Below are 16,844 nucleotides of genomic sequence, written 5' to 3'. Positions count from 1 at the left end.
ACTCTCTTCTTTCTTCCTCTACCCGACGACACGCGCGAGAGCCGCGGCCTGGCATCGAACCGCACCGGTGGGGCTCGTCCTTGTGTCACTCTCTGGGAGCTTTGCCCCGCGTTAAGAGGACTGTGAAGGGGTGACAGTGTCCCCTCCGTCCCCTCCCCTCCCCCAGGGCCAGGAGACCTGAGCGAGAGGCCCCCGGGCGAGCAATAATTTTACCCCACGCCTCGGGCTTGTTGAAATATATTTTTATTATTTTTTTTTTTATTGCATTTCTGCAGGTTTTACAAAAATATGACAAAATAAATTAAAAAGAAATAAATAACCCCCTTCATTTCTTTTCATTTCCAAAGAAATTAAACGCAGCAAGGGGAAAAAAAAAAAAAAAAAACCACCACCAAACAATAAAAACCCAAAAAAACCCCCAACAAAACAACCTAACTCTTCCCTCCTTTGTACAGTAACTGCCCGGAAGAGTGAGATACCAGAGAGGCGGCTGCTTGTAGAAATATTTTGTAGAGAGAAATGTTTAAAAATGCCCTGGACTTGGGGGGTTCCGGCAGCAGCGGGAGCCTGCCCTCTCCTCCGGCAAGCGCTGCGGGAACGGAGGGTGCCGGCACCGGATGGTGACCGGGACCGTTACTCTCAGGAGGGAAAAACAGGATAAAAGAAACTCCCTTGAAGACGGGTCGCGTGTGTTGGAGTGGCGGAGGGGAAGGATGGAGAAACTCGAAGAGGTGGAGGAAGGGAGAGGGCTGGCGGGGCGCAGGGCGTCCCCGGGGCTCTGCACAGCCGAGGCAGGGCTGGATCTTTCGGGTTACTTTTTCTCCTGCCATCACTTAACACGATGCTGCTCCCGTTCCGGGGCATGGCCGGGGTGGTGCTGGTCTCGCTGGGTTTCCCAGTATCCCCCACCCCCCACCCCAACCCTGCGTGTCCCAGTTTCCCAGCTCCACGGAGCCCAGCGCTCCCTTTTTTTTCCTTTCCCCTGGCCTCGGCCCAGAAATCTCTCCCGCATCCTCCGCTCCTCCTGCCCGGGAGCGGCCACGGATGATGCGGGAGGGCGAGGGGGGACACCAGTGTCTCCGTCTGCCCCCGGGGTGGGCTCTGCCCGACCTCCTCCGTGGTGGCCCTGGGGACAACAAAGCCTGTGGCTGTCCCCAGCTGATGGGGGGGGATCTTGTCCCCTCCGCAGCGCAGGGAGCCCAGAGCATCTCCCTGCCTGCACTGGACCATCGGCAGCACCTCGGCCCCCTCCTGCCCTTATTGCTGTATAAAATGGCTTGATTTAAAGACCCCCAAAAAAATTTACACGGTGTGGAAATGTGGAAAGAGATGGCGGGGGGCGGGGAAGGGGGGGGAAACAACCTGACATTTTTCTACAGCCCAGGCCTTGGGGAGAGAGGGGTGCAGGGACCCCGTGAGACCACCCAGCCCTGGTCCAGGCACAGTGATGGGGTGGGTGTCCTGTCCCCCCCCTGCCCAGGCTCCCGGCACCCACTCCCCCCCCCCCCCCCCGCCTCTCCCCTGCTTGCTTTGGAAATGGCGGGGTGGCTGGCGGGCAGAGAGCAGAGCCGGTGGCGAGGGGCAGGAGGGGAGGTGGCAGGGCTGGATTGTCCCCAGCCGGGTCACCCTGTGGCACGGCCTTGGGGCGGGTTAAAGAATTTCAAGCCTATTTCTTTTGACAGGGGTGCCACCGCCCCGGCCCGGCCCCTAAAGCGAAGCAGCACCCAGCAGAGCTGCTGAAAAGCCCCCCCACCCCTTTCCCCGCGCAGCCCCGGCGAGGACGGCGGCGGCTGTTAAAGCACTAAGACTAAACCCGGCGACGGCAAAACCTTCGCCCCGGCAGAAGCGAAGCTGCTCCCACACCCCCCCCCCCCCACCCCAACCCTGCCCTTACGGAGAGCTCGCCTTTCCCCCCCCCTCCCCCAACCCCCACCCCCCAAAAACCCCGGTCCTTCTCCTGGGCTCCAGCGTGTGCCTTATTGCGAAATAATTCCACGAAATAAGAAAGCGGAGAGGGGAAGGGACCGTCCCGGCTCGCGTTGCAGTCGCTGGGGACGTTGCCCGCAGCTGGCCGGGCTCTGCTGACCGCGGCACCGGTGCCAGCTCTCGCCGCCTCGAGCCCTCGGAGGAAGAAGGGGAGAGAGTCGCTCGCGGTGGGTTTTGTTTCGGTTTTAGTGCAAGAAACGCTGCCCATGCATTGGGAATCCAGGTGGCCGGCGCTCGCCGCTCACCCCCCTCCCTCCCGGCCGTCCGGGCTTCGGGCAGGAAAACGTCCCGGTACTGGGAAGGAATCCCAGCGGAGGCTGCCTGGAGCGGGACGGAGCAGGGCCCCCGGTGCCGGCGGGACCCCGGCCATGGCTGTACGGCAGGGGCTGTAGGCACGGGTGAATCGGGCTCCTCTCGCCGCCATTCCCACAGTCGCGTTGTCCCTCTGCCATCGGAGATGTGGTGCCAAGCGCGGTGGCTGTTCCGGGTGGATCTGGCAGCACCGAGCTCCCCTCTGGCTGGGCCGCGGCATCTCCCTGTGCCGGCTTCTCGGGGCGGCGGGCGCAGGACGCTGGGCTCGTGGCACGGAGCGTGAGCGTGCGGAGGGACGGAGGATGGAAACCCATTGGGATGCTCCATCCGAGGCCGTGGCCGATGGCGCTTTGCTCCAGTGTCCTTGGTGCAGGATCCCCGCCGGCGCTGGGGTCGGGATGGCGGCGGGTGCCAGCGGAGGGGCTGGAGGGACGCAAGGGGACGCGGCAGAGGGGACAGGGTGCAGAGCGAGGGGCCAGTGCTGGCCCCCGGCGGGCTCAGCCCAGCCCTGCGCTCCCCGCGGCGGGGGACGGCGAGGGGAGGCGAGAGGGTGACGATGTCCCCGGTTGCCCAGCGAGGGGAGGGGGCAGCCCCGCTCCCCCCCAAGCTCCGGTTAGAGTTTATAGCCCCCACTCTCCTCCTCCGCCCGGCTCTCCGGCTCCTCTCGGCCACCCTCCTCCGGCGCTCCGTTGAGATGGGACTTGCTGGGGACCGGCCGCTCGCCCGTGTCCGCCGAGGGGCCGGGCCGGGGTTGGGGGGAGGCGGTGGCTGCGGCGCCGTTGCCCCCGGCCCCTTCGGACTTGCCGAAGTTGAAGAGCTTGCCGGGATTGAATGGCTTGGTGGGTGACTGGACCTTCTCGGTCCCCGCGTCCCGCTTAGTCTCGGGGGATTTGAGGAACTTGAAGCTGAGGAAGCCGGGGAGCTTGTTCTCGCTGCCGGTGGGGGACTGGGGGGACCTGGCGGTGGCCGTGCTGCCGGCCCCAGCCCCCCCGGAGAGGAACTTGCCCTGCAACGGGATGATCTGCTTCAGCTTCATCACGTTGTTGGTGGCCAGCAGGGAGCTGGGGCGCTTGGGCTTGTCGGAGCCGTGCGAGGAACCCCCGGAGCCCTTCCCTTTGCTCTGGCTCTTCTCGTGGGCCGGGTCCTGCCCGGCGGCCTCGGGCTTGGCCTCGTCGCGGCTGGACTCGCGTTCCTTGCGGGCCTGGTACTCGGCATGCCGCTGCCTCTCCTCCTCCTCCCGCTTGCGCCGCTGCTGCTGCTGGAAGTGGTGCTGCGCCTGCCGCTCGTGCTTCTGTCGACGGGGAGCCCGTCAGCCCCGGGGACACCTCGGGGACACCCCACGGGCACCGGGGAGGGGAAGGGGGTGGTCCCGGCTCCACGCTGGGTCCCGAGGAGGGTCCCAGCCCGGCATCGCCTACCTTGAAGGCCTCGCGGCGCTGGTACTCCAGCTTGGCCATCTCCTCAGCCACCCAGGCGGGGATGTCGGGAATGGCCACTTGGATGATGTACTTCAGGAAGAGGGCGAAGTGCTGCGGGAGGCACGGGGGTCCGGGCTGAGCATCCCCGTCCCTGCCCCGTGGGCACCGCCGCCCCCTCCCGAAATGCACCCCGCGAGGGACGGGGGACTCCAGAGACCCTACAATAACGCCCTGGGGGGGTTCTGGCGTGCCCCCCCCCCCCCCCCCCCCCCCATTGCATTGCCTGGCAGCACCCGCTGCCCGCAGGGAGCCGCCTGGGGTTGCGGCGGAGGGTTTGGAGGCTCCGTCGGTGGAGGGGAAGGTCTGCGGGAGCCCTTGGCTGTGTGAGGCGAGACGCCGCCTCGTCACCCCCCCCGGGAGACCCTACAATAACCGCTGGCAGCGGGCACGAGCCCCGTACCTCCAGCACCACCACGGAGATGATGGCTCCCTCGGGGCTGAGCCAGGGGAAGAGGCGCTGGAGCTGCCCGCACTGGGCGATCAGGTAGCAGTTGACCACGATGGCCAGGACGCCCATGGCCTCCATCACCTTCTGCAAGAGCGACGGAGCCGGGGATGAGCCCCCGGCCAGCCGGGACCCCCGCCAGCCCCCCCTTCCCCCGCTCCCCCCAGCCCACCTGCCACTGGCCGATGCTCTCGACCCGCTGGCCGAAGGGACGCTGCAGCCCCGTGCACAGCTTGAAGGCGTCGCTGCGGATCTCGATGACGTTGTTGACCAGGGCGCACATGGCGGCCAGGGGGAAGGCGGAGGAGAAGAGCACCACGTAGCCGAACTGGATGAACATCTCCTGATAGTCCTGGAAGGTGTCCTGGGGAGGAAGAAGAGGAGGAAGAGCACGTTGCCATGGGGCCGGGGAAGGGGGGCACCACCGCACGCCACCGTCCCCGTGCCCACCGTGGGTCGCTCACCTCGTACTTCTTCATGCAGCTCTCCACCTCCGCCTGCGTCAGCTGCGTGGAGTAGTCCTCCTCCGGCGGGTCGATCCACGACGCCCGGTTGCGTTTCCGCCCTTCCTCCTCACCCTCCTCCTCCTCCCGGCTCTCAGCCGCCTGCCTCCTCCGGCCGCCTGCCCGCGGGACCACCACCGCCGGCTCCGCCGCCTTGACCGGGCTGCCGGGGGGACCTTCGGCCTCCTCCTCATCCTCGCACAGCTCGAAGACGGAGGCGGGGTCCATGCCCTTCTCCACCATGGTGGGGCTGCCCTCCTCCAGGAAGCTCTCGTCCTCGGGGCCGCCGGGCTCCCCGCCGCGCCGCTCCGCCTTCTCGATGAAGCTCACCTTCTTCAGCTTCAGCCCGCAATCCAGGGCGCTCTCCTCCTCCGAGTCCGACTCCCGCCGCTCTTCCTCCTCCTCCTCTTCCTCCGGCACCCCGCACCCGCCGTTCAGACACTTCTTCTCCCCTCGCAGCCCCTCGGGGGGGGCCGGGGGGCGGCGGTGGGAGGCGAGCAGGCGGAGGACGGCGTGGGCGAGCTGGCGGAGGCTGCGGAGGTTGAGGTCCCCCCGGCGCAGCCGCCGGTACAGGTGGGGCTGTGACACCTCCCTGACGTTCTGCAGGAACTGGCGGGTGATGAGCAGCGTGGCCAGCATCTGTGGGGGGGGACACGCTGTCACCCGGGGTCTGGGGACACACAGCACCTCGGGCGATGAGCAGCGGGGCCAGTATCTGTGTGGGGGGACATGGGGGCCACACTGTCACCCGGGGAGGGGGGACACAGCACCTCGGGTGATGAGCAGCGTGGCCAACATCCATGTGGGGACACGCGGGGGGCACGCTGTCACCCAGGGTTTGGGGACACAGCACCTCAGGTGGCAAGCAGCGTGGCCAGCATCCGTGTGGGGCCACACAGGGGGCTCACTGTCACCCAGGTTTGGGGACACGGCACCTCGGGTGGTGAGCAGCGTGGCCAGTATCTGTGCAGAGGGCCACGCTGTCACCCGGGGAGGGGGGACACGGCACCTTGGGTGAGGAGCAGCGTGGCCAGCATCCGTGTGGGGACACACGGCGCGGCCACGCTGCAGCCCAGGGTTTGGGGACACAGCACCTGGGGTGGGCTCTGTGTGTCCCTGCATCCCCATCTCGCCTGCCCCCCCGGGGGGTCCCCGCTCCTCCCCGTAGGCGAGCAGGACACCCAAGCCCCGTGTCCCCCCACTCTGTGACACCCACACACACACCCACACCCACACACACACACACCCCCCGCGTTGGTGACGACAGATGGGATGGGACCTCAGCGGCGCTGGGGTCCTGTGTGCCACCGCCAGCCGGGGCTGGGGACACCCGTGTCCCTCCCGGGGGCGGCAGGCGTCCTGGGGTGGGATGTGAAGGGTTGGGGTGTTGGGGGGATGCCCGACCCCCCCCGCCCCCGCCCCCCCGCCTCCCCTTACCCCCTCCCCGCTCCTACTTTGGATACTCCCAGTCTCCAGCAAAAGCCCAGGAGGCCCTTAAAGAAGATGAGAGAGAGGTGGAGGTGGAGGAGGATGAAGGGAAGGAGAGCCTCTTTGAGCTGACGCACGAGGCTTTGGGAGAGAGAGAAGATGAGCAGGAGCTGCGGAAGGGACAGAAGAACAGACAGACAGACAGACAGAGAGAGGCCGTGAGCGGCGGCGGGAGCTGGGGACCCGGCGCAGCCTCCGGCCGGCAGCCAGGGACCGCGGCGGGGGCGTGCGGGGACACCGGCCCCCCGTTTTTTTTGGGGGGGGGTTTGTGTAGAGGGTGTTGGGGGAGACGGGACGGGACACGATGGCAGGGGTGGGTCGAGGACATCCGTCTGGGCGATGCTGGGGAGAGGGCGGGGGGGGGGCTCAGGCCGGCCCCGCCGCCCCCGGGCACGGCCCCTTACCTCCTTCAGCCGCTCCATGTCTTTGAGGTAGAAACCGATGTAGAAAAGACTCAGGTATGAATTTACAAACTGAAACTGGGGGGAAAACGGCGGGGGGGGGCATGTGTGTGAATGTGGGGCAGCCGCTGGGACCCACCCCGGACCCCTCCGTGTCCCCCCCGACACCTCTGTGTCCCCCAGCTCCTCTGTGTCCCCCCAACTCCTACATGTCCCCCTGACCACTCCGTGTCTCCTCTGACCCCTCCGTGTCCCCCCAGCTCCTCTGTGTCCCCCCCAGCCCCTCCATGTGTCCCCAACTCCTACATGTCCCCCTGACCCCTCTGTGTCTCCTCTGACCCCCCCCGTGTCCCCCAGCTCCTCCATGTCTCCCCGACCCCTCCATTTCCCTCTGACCCCTCCGTGTCCCCCCCCGGCCACTCCATGTCCCCCAGCCCCTCCATGTGTCCCCCCAGCCCCTCCGTGTCCCCCCTGACCTCTCCATGTCTCCCCCGGCCCCTCCGTGTCCCCCCCCCCGACACCTCAGTGTCTCCCCAGCCCCTCCGCGTGTCCCCCCCCCCATCCCCTCCGTGTGTCCCCCCTCACCAGGACGATTTTGATGATGAGGTGTTTCTCGTAGGCACTCTGCAGGCGGTAGTTCTCTGCAAAGCAGCCGGGGGGGGGGGGGGGGGGTTCAGGGGGGGCTCGGGGGTGGGGTGGTCCCAGCTCCCAACCCTGCCGGGTGCACCCCCAGTGCCCCCCCCCCGCGCACCCATATCGTTCAGCCAGTAGGCGATCTTCTTGTAAACCTCGTCGCAGGCGGTGACGATGACGGCCAGGACGATTTTGGGAAGGAAACGGATGATGCGGGGCAGCTCCTGGATGCTCAGCACGAACTCCTGCGGGGAGGGGGAGTCAGTGTCACGGGGTGGGGGGCCGGCAGCCCGGCGGGCGCGGGCGGGATGAGCACCCACCTGGAGCTGGAAGCAGCCCAGCATGAGGAGGAAGACGAAGGAGAGGCAGGCGAGGCAGACGGGGAGGCTGACCAGGCACTGGAAGAGCAGGCGCTTCCACGGCGGGTAATAAAACTCCTCCGCGCTGGTCACGGGGCTGATTCTCTTAATGCCCTAATGGGGACGGGGCGGGGGGCGCCACACGGCAGCGTGTCACCCTCCCCACGGCGGGGAGCCCCACGGAATCCCTCCGTGACCCCAGCGCAGACCCCCCCCGTCGGGTGCCGCGAAGGTGCCGGTTCTCTGCGCTGAGCCTGGGTGGCTCGTTGGGGTCGGTGGCGGCGGGGATGGGGGGAACACCCAGCCCCGGGGACCCCCTCCACAGGCATGGGAACGCCTCCCCTCCGGGGCTCACCCGGAACTGGGGCCGGGGCTCCTCGATGGATTCGGCCGGGGTGTCCAACGTCCCCCACTTGTAGGCGAACTCGGCCCCGCGGCGCTTCCACTCCTCGAGGAAGAGGGTGGACCAGATGACGTTGAAGATGGCAAAGACCACGCAGCAGATGTCCTGGCTGGTCTGCGGGACGGATGGCACCAACTGCACCGGGGTCGGTCCCCTCCTGTCCCCGACACACCCCCCACCCCCCCACCATAGCCCTGGGGAAGCCGCACGGTGCTGCCCCGGCCCCGCCACCGTGGGATCGGGACCCTCCCAGCTCCGCAGCATTAAAGCATCATAGGGAAAGCCCGGAGCAAGGAGGGATGAAAAAAACCCCCCACGGCCCCCAAACGCGGGGATTTACCCCATTTCCCGCCCCCTCTCACCTGGTCGCTCTCGGTGAAGGTGTAGAGGATGGAGCCGAAGACGGCGGGGTACACCATGGCCGAGGTGTAGAAGCCCAGCCAGGCGAAATACATGGCGATTTTCACCCCGAAGTAGTCGCAGATCTCATCTGCGGGGGCCCAAGCCGGTGTGAGGGGGGCGGGGGGGGGGGGGGGGGGGGGCCAGGACCCCCAAACCTCCCCCCCATGCCACCCCCCTCCCTCCTCCTCGGCACCTTACCCAGCGGCTGGGCCTCGCAGACCGCCTGCACCCAGGACTTCATCAGCCGCTTGAGGATCCTCTGCTCGTGCAGGGGGAAGACCTGCTGGATGACGCCGCGGGCCGCCAGCTCCGGGACTGCGCCGTGGGGACACGGGGTGAGGGACGGGGCCGCGGGGACACTGCCAAACGTGTCCCCAGATGACCCTGGCGCGGTGGGTTTTGGGACAGGGACAGTGCGGGGGGACGGGTTTGGGGGGGACGGTGGCACATCGGGGCTCGGTGCCCAACCCTGGCACTGCACGGCCACCACGTGGCGCGGCCACCGCGCACCCACCGGCCTCGGGGACAGGGTCGCGGGGTGACAAGGGACCCTCGCTGGGCTTGTGTCCTCCAGGGACCCCCACGGCACGGCTTGGGGACAGGCTGGGCAGAGGGAGCGGGGCAGCGGGGTGGCAGTGCCGTGCCGTGCCGTGCCGTACTCACTGATGGGCTGCCCCTCGAGGAAGTGGATGTTGTGCAGCGACTCGCCCTGCTTGGCGCGCAGGTTCTCCAGCCAGTACCTGATGATGTTTTGCCGTTCCTGCGGCACCGCAGCGGGGTTGAGCCCCCGGCGATGGTCCCACCCCCCGGCCCCTCTCCTGCCACACCTGCGTCCCCAGCCCCTGCCCCTCTCCCGTCCCCTCCCCCCCCCACCCGCCTTGTCCCCAGCTTGGGGGACGGCTGGATCGGTGCCCAGCTGGGCTGGGGACCCCTGGTCCCCTTATTCGCCTGGGGAGGGGGAGAGGACCTGCCTTCTCTGCCCCATGGCCCTGCATCCCTGCCCCACATCCCCGCACCCCTGTATCCCCGCATCCCCACACGCCTGCATCCCCGCATCCCCTCCCTGCGTCCTCACATCCCTGTATCCCCGCATCCCTGCCCCACATCCCCGCCCAGCATCCCCACACTCCTGTATCCCTGCATCCCTGCCCTGCATCCTCACATCCCTGTATCCCCACATCCCTGCCCAGCATTCCCACATACCTGTATTCCTGCATCCCCACATCCCTGCATCCCCACATCCCTGCCCAGCATCCCCACATCCCTCATCATCCCACCTGAGAGGTGAAGAAGTAAAGCTCGTTCTCGATGTTCTCGTAGATGTAGTCCTCCTCGCAGGAGAAGCTCCGCATCCCGCCACCGAACTCGGCTTTCACCGGCTTCCGCAGCCCGATCTCATCGGCCCCACGCAGCAAACTGCAGGGAGAGGGGACGCAGCTGGGGCCACGGCAGGGGCCGCGGCCGGGGCTGGGGGGGCGGCCGGGACCCTACCTCTCGTAGGTGGCGGTGACGAAGAAGGCGTAGACGCGGGTGTGCTTGTGGTGCCGGACCTGGACGATGAGCTCAGGGATGCCGAGGCGGATGTGGTTCAGGAGCCAGAGCAGCGTGTGGTCATCGGTGGTGTCTGGACGACACCGGTCAGCACCGCGGCGGGGACCGGGGCGTCCGCGTCTCCCAGCACAGCCCACCCCGGTCCCCATCCCTCCCCACGCCCCCCCATCCCCGCCGCAGCCCCCCGCCGCCATCCCGGTGCTCCACACCCGGCCCCGGCCACGGCGGGCGTCTCCCTACCCGGGAAGGTCATGAGCACGTCGCAGTTTTCCGTGGGCACCGTCTTCATCCAGGCTTTGTGGGACATGATGTAGCGCCCGGCCTGGAGCAGCCGCTTCCCAAAGAGCTTATCTGCCGCAGGGAGGGATGGAAGGAGGGAGGGGGTGAGCAGCCGCGGGACCCCACGGAGCATCCCCCCAACCCGCAGCCCTGCGCCCATCCTCCCACCCACGCCACGAGACCCCGAAGCACCGACGACTCAGCTGCCGGTGCGTGGGTTGGGTGCGGGGAACCCCGGCGTGTCGCCGGCGGTGGCTGTCCCCAGCAGTGGCCATGGCAGTGGGTCACGGCCCCGCTCCTGGTGACGCTGGCCCCGGCTCGGGTTTCTCCTTCGGCAGCTCAGGGTGCCCAAAAAGGCCCCGACAGCTGCCGGGGAGGAGCCGGTGGCATGTCCTGGCACCCCTGGGGTGCCGGCTGCCGCAGGGTGCCCCTGGGTGCCCCCCAGGCACCCCACCACCACCACCACCACCGCTCACCTCTGCCCGCAGCCCCTCGGCGGGGCCGGGATCCGGCAGGGCCGCGGCTCCGGGAGATGGGAAACCGCAGGAAAAATGGGGAGAGCGAAAAAGCAGCCGGTCTCCATGGAAACCCGGGGAGGCCCCGCGCCGCCGCCGCGAGGCGGGATGGGGACGGTCCCCAGGGTCCCCTCGTCACCCCCCGACGGGGGCCAGCGCAGGGACATGGTCCCTGTCCTGCTGTGGGGTGCCCACGCCACGGGGACACGCCGTCCCCATGCCCAGCGTCCCCATCGCACCTCCCGGGGAGGACGGGGACAAGGCGCATCCCAAAACGCTGCCCGGAGCCGGCAGGGAGAGCAGGATGGGGGTCCCCGATGGTGCTGGGAGGGGGAGGGCTCCCCCTGTGGGACCCCGTTTCCCCCTGCCCCACACTGGCAGCGTGTCCAGCCACCTCCCTGCCTCAGTTTACCCTCCTAAGCCAGGGTGGCAGAGCCAGGACGGGGCGGGAGGACGGACGCCCAGGGGACGTCACGGCCGCTCCAGCTGCCCCAGGGCTGGGAAGGTCCCGGGGCCCCGGAAACGCCGCTCACACCAGGACCTGCCGTCCCCGAAAAACAGGAAACGCCAAACCTGCTCTGGCAGCTCATCCCAGGGGATGCACGCCGGCTCCCGGCACCCCCGGAACACCCTGGGGTGGGGGGGAGCAGAGGAGCCCCCCCAACCCGCCAACCAGGCTGAGACCTGACAAACTCATCGCCTGAGCTGCTGTCGGGAAGGGGCCGCGGCGCCGGGCTCTGAAAGGCCGCCCTGTCCTGGCACCGTGGGCGAAAGCCGGGGCTGGCACCAGGCTGCCAGCCAGCCGCCCCCAGAGCGGGGCCGATCCTGTCCCCCCCCCCGCCGGGGGGCCACATCCCGCACCTCGGCCTCGGGACTGGCGGTGCTGGTGGCGGGGGCTCGGCCGCGCTCGCCGGGCAGCTCGCCGATGCCGGCAGGGTGAGCTCACCCACCCTGAATTATTTAGGCCCCACCGGGAACGGTGTAACCCAGCCGGGCAGCGGGGTGGGGGCACCGGGGGGGGCCCAGCCGGGCAGCAGGGGAGGCAGCGGGGGGATGGCGGGTGGGGTGCCCGCCCCGAGGCTCTGGGTGCAGGAGGGTTTTTCCTGCCCAAGGTCAAGGGAAAAGACACGGGGGAGGCACAGCGGGGTCTCCAGTGCCGCTCCTGCCCCCCCCCGTTTTGGCTGGGCATGGGGAGGGGGGGGGACGGAGCCTGCCTTCGCCCCACTCCAGCCACAGGGTCCTCATCCCGCTGCCAGCGACAGCAGCCCCCGGCCCCCTCCCAGCAGCCGAACCGGCACGCGGGGTCTGCCGGCGGTGAGCGGGGATGGAGCACCCCCCCGGCATCCCATCCCGAACCCTGCGTCCCCCCCACTTATACCCGCGGCTCCCCGCTCCCCCCGGCGTGCCGAGGCCGTGCCGCTCACCTTGGCTCCCCGGGATAAGGTCACGGGAGCTGCAGCGTGCCGGGGACGGGCACGGCACTGCCCCACCGCCGAGCGGAGCCCGTGGCCGCCGGGCAAGGAGGCATGTGGGGGAGCGGCGATGCCACCCGCCGTCCCCGGGGAGGGGGACACAAAATGGGTCACCCTCCCGCAGGCAGGAGTCGCGCTCGGCTGCACGGCGGGCAGCAGGCCCTGCCTGCGCTGCCTCGGCCCGGGGACCCCAACCCGGCCATGGCCACGACCGTGGGGACGTCACCCGCCCCCAGGGCCATGCGGGGGGGACCCCAACCCCAGCTGGGGGACCCCAACCCAAAGCCCCCGTCCTGCACCCGCTGCCCAGCTCCGCCCCAGTGGGGCCCTGGGGAGCACGGAGGTGGTCTGGGGGGAGTGTGTGGGGGGGGCATCGGCCTGTCCTGGGGGGGGGCAAGCGGACCTTCCCGGGGGGCTGCATGGCCTGGAGGTGACAGTGGGAGGTGTGCGGTGCTGGGGAGGTCACGGCCACGTCCTCGGGGACACCGACCTGTGGGTGGACCCCATCCCGGCGGGGGGGCACGGACCAGTCCCGGGGAGGGGACGGACGCACAGCCACGATCCCCGGAGGACCATATCCCCCCCCCCCCCCGGGGCGCGGGGACGGGACCCCCGGGTGGGGGGGGCACAGAGCTGTCGTTGGAGGGGTGCAGGGAGCCCTCCGGTGGGGTGCTCAGAGCCCCAGCGGGGCCACGGCCCCCCCCCACCTCGCCGCGTCCCCGGGGAGCCGCATCCCGGCCGAGCCCCGCCGACATCCGCAGCGAGCCGCAGGGAGCTGCCCCCCCCCCGCCCCCGCAACCCCCCCGCAGCCGCCGCCCGCAGCCCCGACCCGACCCCGGCGGCGGGGGCCTTTCTCCCCCCGCTTTCCCACCGGTGCCACCTTACCCAGGACGCCGGTGGGGGCCGCCGGTTCCGTTCGTTCCTCGCCAGCCGCGGCCCGCCGGGGCCGGTCGCCGTCCTGCGTTGCCACCGGCGGCTCGGGCATGGTGCGGGGCTCGGCGGCGGCTGGGCGGCGGGGGCCGGTGCATGGGGGCCGCCGCCGCGGCTCCGGGCTCGGGGCCGGTGCCGCCGGTGCCTCCCGAGCCGCCGGTGCCGCCGCCGCCGCCGCCGCCGCCGGGCTGGAGGAGGGACAAAGGCGGCGGAGCGGAGCGCGGCGCTCCCGGCCCCTTTAATTGTCTGCTCGGTCGCCGGCCCCCCCCCCCACGCCCCGCCAGCGCCGGTCGCACCGGCCACGCGTGTCCGGCCGCGCCCCGTGGGGTGGTCCTGCGGGCGGCGGCCCCCCCCCGGCAGGGAGGGGGGGGGTGGTTACGGAGCATCCCGGTCACAGCATCCCCCCCCAACACCCCGCCAGCCCCACCCTGGGCTGCCCCACATCCCAGCATCACCCCCCCTCCTTCCGAATCTGCCTCAGGTCCCCAGCATCCTTGCCCCCCCCGAAGCTTCCCCACATCCCCAGCATCCCCCCCTGGACTGCCCCACATCCCAGCATCTCTCTCCGCACCCCCTCCCGGGGCTGCCCCACGTCCCCCGCATCCCCCCCCCCCACTCCCCGCCCCCCCGTGCCCCCCCGGCCCGGCCCGGTGCCCAGCGCCGCGGGTCAGGCCGTTCCCTGGAGCTCCGGGGGGGGGGCAGGCCGGTAACCCGAGCGGAGCTGCACGCTGCTTCCCTGACCTTTTGGGAGCGGCCCCCCCATCCCCTCCCAACCTGGCCCCATTCACTGGGGGGGACCCCCCCACACCCCCTCCCCACACCCCCCTCCCCACACCCTCCCCACACCCCCCCCGGGGTTCTAGGGCCAGGCACAGCCCCCTGTCCATGTGCCCCCCAGCAGTGTGGGCATTGGGGTGGGGGGGTGACACCCCTGTGCCAGGTCCCCCCTCGCCGCCCCCCCCCCCCAGCTCCGTGCACGCCCGCGGCTATTTTGGGGCAGGGGCTGGGTGCCAGCACGGATGAAGGGTGCCACAAGGAGCCGTCCCCCCCCCGCTGGCATCTGCCTGTCGCCAGCTGGATGGGGGGGGGACACACAGGCTGGCGCATCGCCCAGGCCAGGCCTGGCCACCGGCCATGTCTTGGCTGACACAGGGTGCTCCCCCCCATCCAGGGGGTCCAGCAGAGCCTGAAACCCCGCCTTGACCCCCTGGGATGCCCGTTGGGGAGTGTCTGGCTGCCGGGGGGAGAGGAAGGCTGAGCTGCTCAGAACCGGGGGGCAAGGGGAGGGGGCACAAGGAAAAGCTTCTGCACCCCAGGGTGGGGAGTGGATGCGGGGGGTCTGCGGGGGGGTGCGGGGCTGTGTGTGTGCACCCGAGGACCCCGAAGCCCCCCCAGAGACACCCACCGCCCCATCCCCAGAGCTGATGGTCTCTGCTGTGGCTCCTCCTCTGGGTTCCCGTCCCTTGTCCCTGGCCCATGGAGGGGGGCTGGGGGGGTTTGGGGGTGTCCGCAGGGATTTAGCAGAGGAGGAGGTGTTGATGGGTCTCCAGCATCCCGGGGATTCCAGCATCCCTGCCTGCATCCCTGCCTGCATCCTGGGGATTCCAGCGTCCCTGCCTGCATCCTGGGGATTCCAGCATCCCTGCCTGCATCCCTGCCTGCATCCCTGACAGCATCCCAGGGATTCTAGCATCCCTGCCTGCAACTTGGGAGTTCCAGCATCCCTGCCTGTATCCCTGCCTGCATCCCAGGGATTCCAGCGTCTCTGCCAGCACCCCGGGGATTCCAGCATCCCTGCCTGCATCCCTGCCTGCATCCCTGCCTGCATCCCGGCCATGCTGCTGCTCGCTCCTCCCTGCTCCAGCGCCTTTGTCTGCATGGCCGTCCCCGCTGTTCCCCCCCGGCCCCCGCCACTGCAGCGGCCCACAGCCCTCCCCGGGCCCCAGCCCACCCAAACCCACTGCAAACCGGGCCGAGATTTTGGGGACCGTGAGAGGAGACACCCCCCCCCAGAGCAGGGGGGACCCCATAGGAGACCCCCAGGGCAAGGGGGACCCCATTGTTCCGGCTGCCCACACCCCAGTCCCAGCGCACCAACCGGTTCTCCCCCCCCAGCCCAGGACATGGTCCATGAGCAGGAGGGGAGGGGATGGGGACAGGGATGGGGTCCCCCCACCCCGGGCAGGGACGGGGTGCGGGATGGGGAGGGGGACAGGGAATGGGGTGGGCAGTGGGATGGGGAATGGGATAGAGGGTGGGATGGGGAGTGGGTACCACACCGTGATGCTACTTGGGGAAAATTTCTCTGGTTCATGGAGCGGGGGCTGCGGGGGGGGCTCCCCCCCCGGCACACAGTTTGGGGGAACCCCCCACCCCCCAGGTCAGTCTCGGCCCCCACGGCGGGACTGAGACCCCCGGGACGCAGTGGGGGCTCCCCGGGGAAGGGCAGCTCCGGCTTGGCTGTGTGCGGAGCAGCCTCGGGGTGCGGGGGTGCCCAGCGCAGGGACCACCCCCCCCAGGGTGAGCAGGGGTCCCCCGAAAAGCCCAAGCGCTCCTGGACAGCCTGTGTCGCAGTGGGGACAAGGGAACCCCCCCACCCCCCGAGGGCCGGGGACACCGGTGGGTGCAGAGGGGACGGTAGGACAGGGACGGGGCGGGGGTGCCATGGGGGTGCTGCCCCCCCAGCTCGGGACACGGGGACCCCCCAGCTCAGGGTCCTGCGGCGCTGGGGGTTATATTTAGGGTGCAGCCGGGGGTGTCGGATGTCCGGCCCCACACCCGCAAGGCTGCACCGCAATATCTGGGGGTCCCCCCCCCGCCGCTGCACCCCCGCACCCCGCTGGGGCAGCACCCCAAGGGGGGGAAGCGGGTGTGCAGAGCCTCGGGGGGACCGGGGCGGGGGGGCTGCAGCCCAGCAGCACTGATCCCCCCAGCGGGGACGGGCCGGGACCCCCGGGGACACGGGCAGGGACGCCCGGGCACGGCCGTGCCCCACGCCGGGCGGAAGCAATGGACTCCAGCGCAGCCTCAGACGTCGCGGCGTCGTGCCTGGGCGGCTGACCAATCAGAAGTGCGATTGCAGGCATAAAGGCCCGCCCTTCGCCGGCGCTCCGGCCAATCGGCGCCCGCGGGTGGGCGGGGCCAGGCGCCTGCGCTGAGGCCGTGGCGGAGGGGCTGATGGCGCTGCGCAGGGCGCTGAGCGCGGCGGGACGCAGGTGGGGGCACCTTGGGGAGGGGGTTCCCGGGTGGGGGGCACCTTTTTGGGGGGGGCGGCTTGAGGAGGGGGTGCGCCTGGGGCTGGAGGTACCGCGGTGTAGGGGGGGTGCGTGGGGAGGGGCGCATGGAGAGGGGGAGCACCTGGAGAAGGGGGTGCATGGGGAGGGGGTGCACCTGGGGAAGGGGAAGCACCTGGGGAGGGGGTGCACCTAGAGGAGGGGGTGCACCTGGGGAGGGGGGGTGCATGGGAAGGGGGAGCACCTGGAGGTGGGGGTTGCGCAGGGAGGGGAGTGCACCATCACGGGGGGTGGCGGGGGTGCACAGGGAAAGGGGGGTGCGCCCTGGTGCCTGGGCGGGGGGGGGGGGTTGTATGGGGTGGGGATGCACCCCAAAGCGGAGGGGTGTGCGTGGGGAGGGGGCTGCGCACGGAGGGGGCTGCACCTTCAGGACTGGGGGGGCTTCAGGGGGGAG

General features: G+C 70.0%; 1 protein-coding gene across 8 annotated transcripts; it reads right to left on the bottom strand.

The window, feature by feature from the left end:
* Window positions 1-2,154: 2,154 nt before the first annotated feature.
* ANO8 (anoctamin 8) lies at window positions 2,155-13,285 on the bottom strand. Of its 8 annotated transcripts, none has more exons than XM_054182265.1 (18): window positions 13,113-13,285; window positions 10,202-10,312; window positions 9,902-10,034; window positions 9,688-9,826; window positions 9,074-9,170; window positions 8,609-8,725; window positions 8,371-8,498; window positions 7,961-8,143; window positions 7,567-7,719; window positions 7,365-7,491; window positions 7,199-7,254; window positions 6,617-6,691; window positions 6,179-6,322; window positions 4,686-5,363; window positions 4,394-4,585; window positions 4,177-4,308; window positions 3,717-3,827; window positions 2,155-3,589 (listed from the first exon to the last, which is right to left on the bottom strand). In XM_054182265.1, the coding sequence occupies exons 1-18, from the start codon at window positions 13,210-13,212 to the stop codon at window positions 2,912-2,914; spliced, it is 3,354 nt and encodes a 1,117-aa protein (XP_054038240.1). In that variant the 5' UTR covers window positions 13,213-13,285; the 3' UTR covers window positions 2,155-2,911. The 8 variants fall into 8 exon arrangements, with proteins under 8 accessions (XP_054038240.1, XP_054038241.1, XP_054038234.1 ...); XM_054182266.1 differs by having other exon boundaries at window positions 7,961-8,122; window positions 13,113-13,283; XM_054182259.1 differs by lacking the exon at window positions 13,113-13,285 and adding an exon at window positions 12,180-12,553.
* Window positions 13,286-16,844: the final 3,559 nt, after the last annotated feature.

The sequence above is a fragment of the Rissa tridactyla genome, chromosome 22 (assembly GCF_028500815.1).
Source record: "Rissa tridactyla isolate bRisTri1 chromosome 22, bRisTri1.patW.cur.20221130, whole genome shotgun sequence".
NCBI classification, from domain to species: domain Eukaryota; kingdom Metazoa; phylum Chordata; class Aves; order Charadriiformes; family Laridae; genus Rissa; species Rissa tridactyla.
This window is presented reverse-complemented; position numbering and strand designations above follow the sequence as displayed.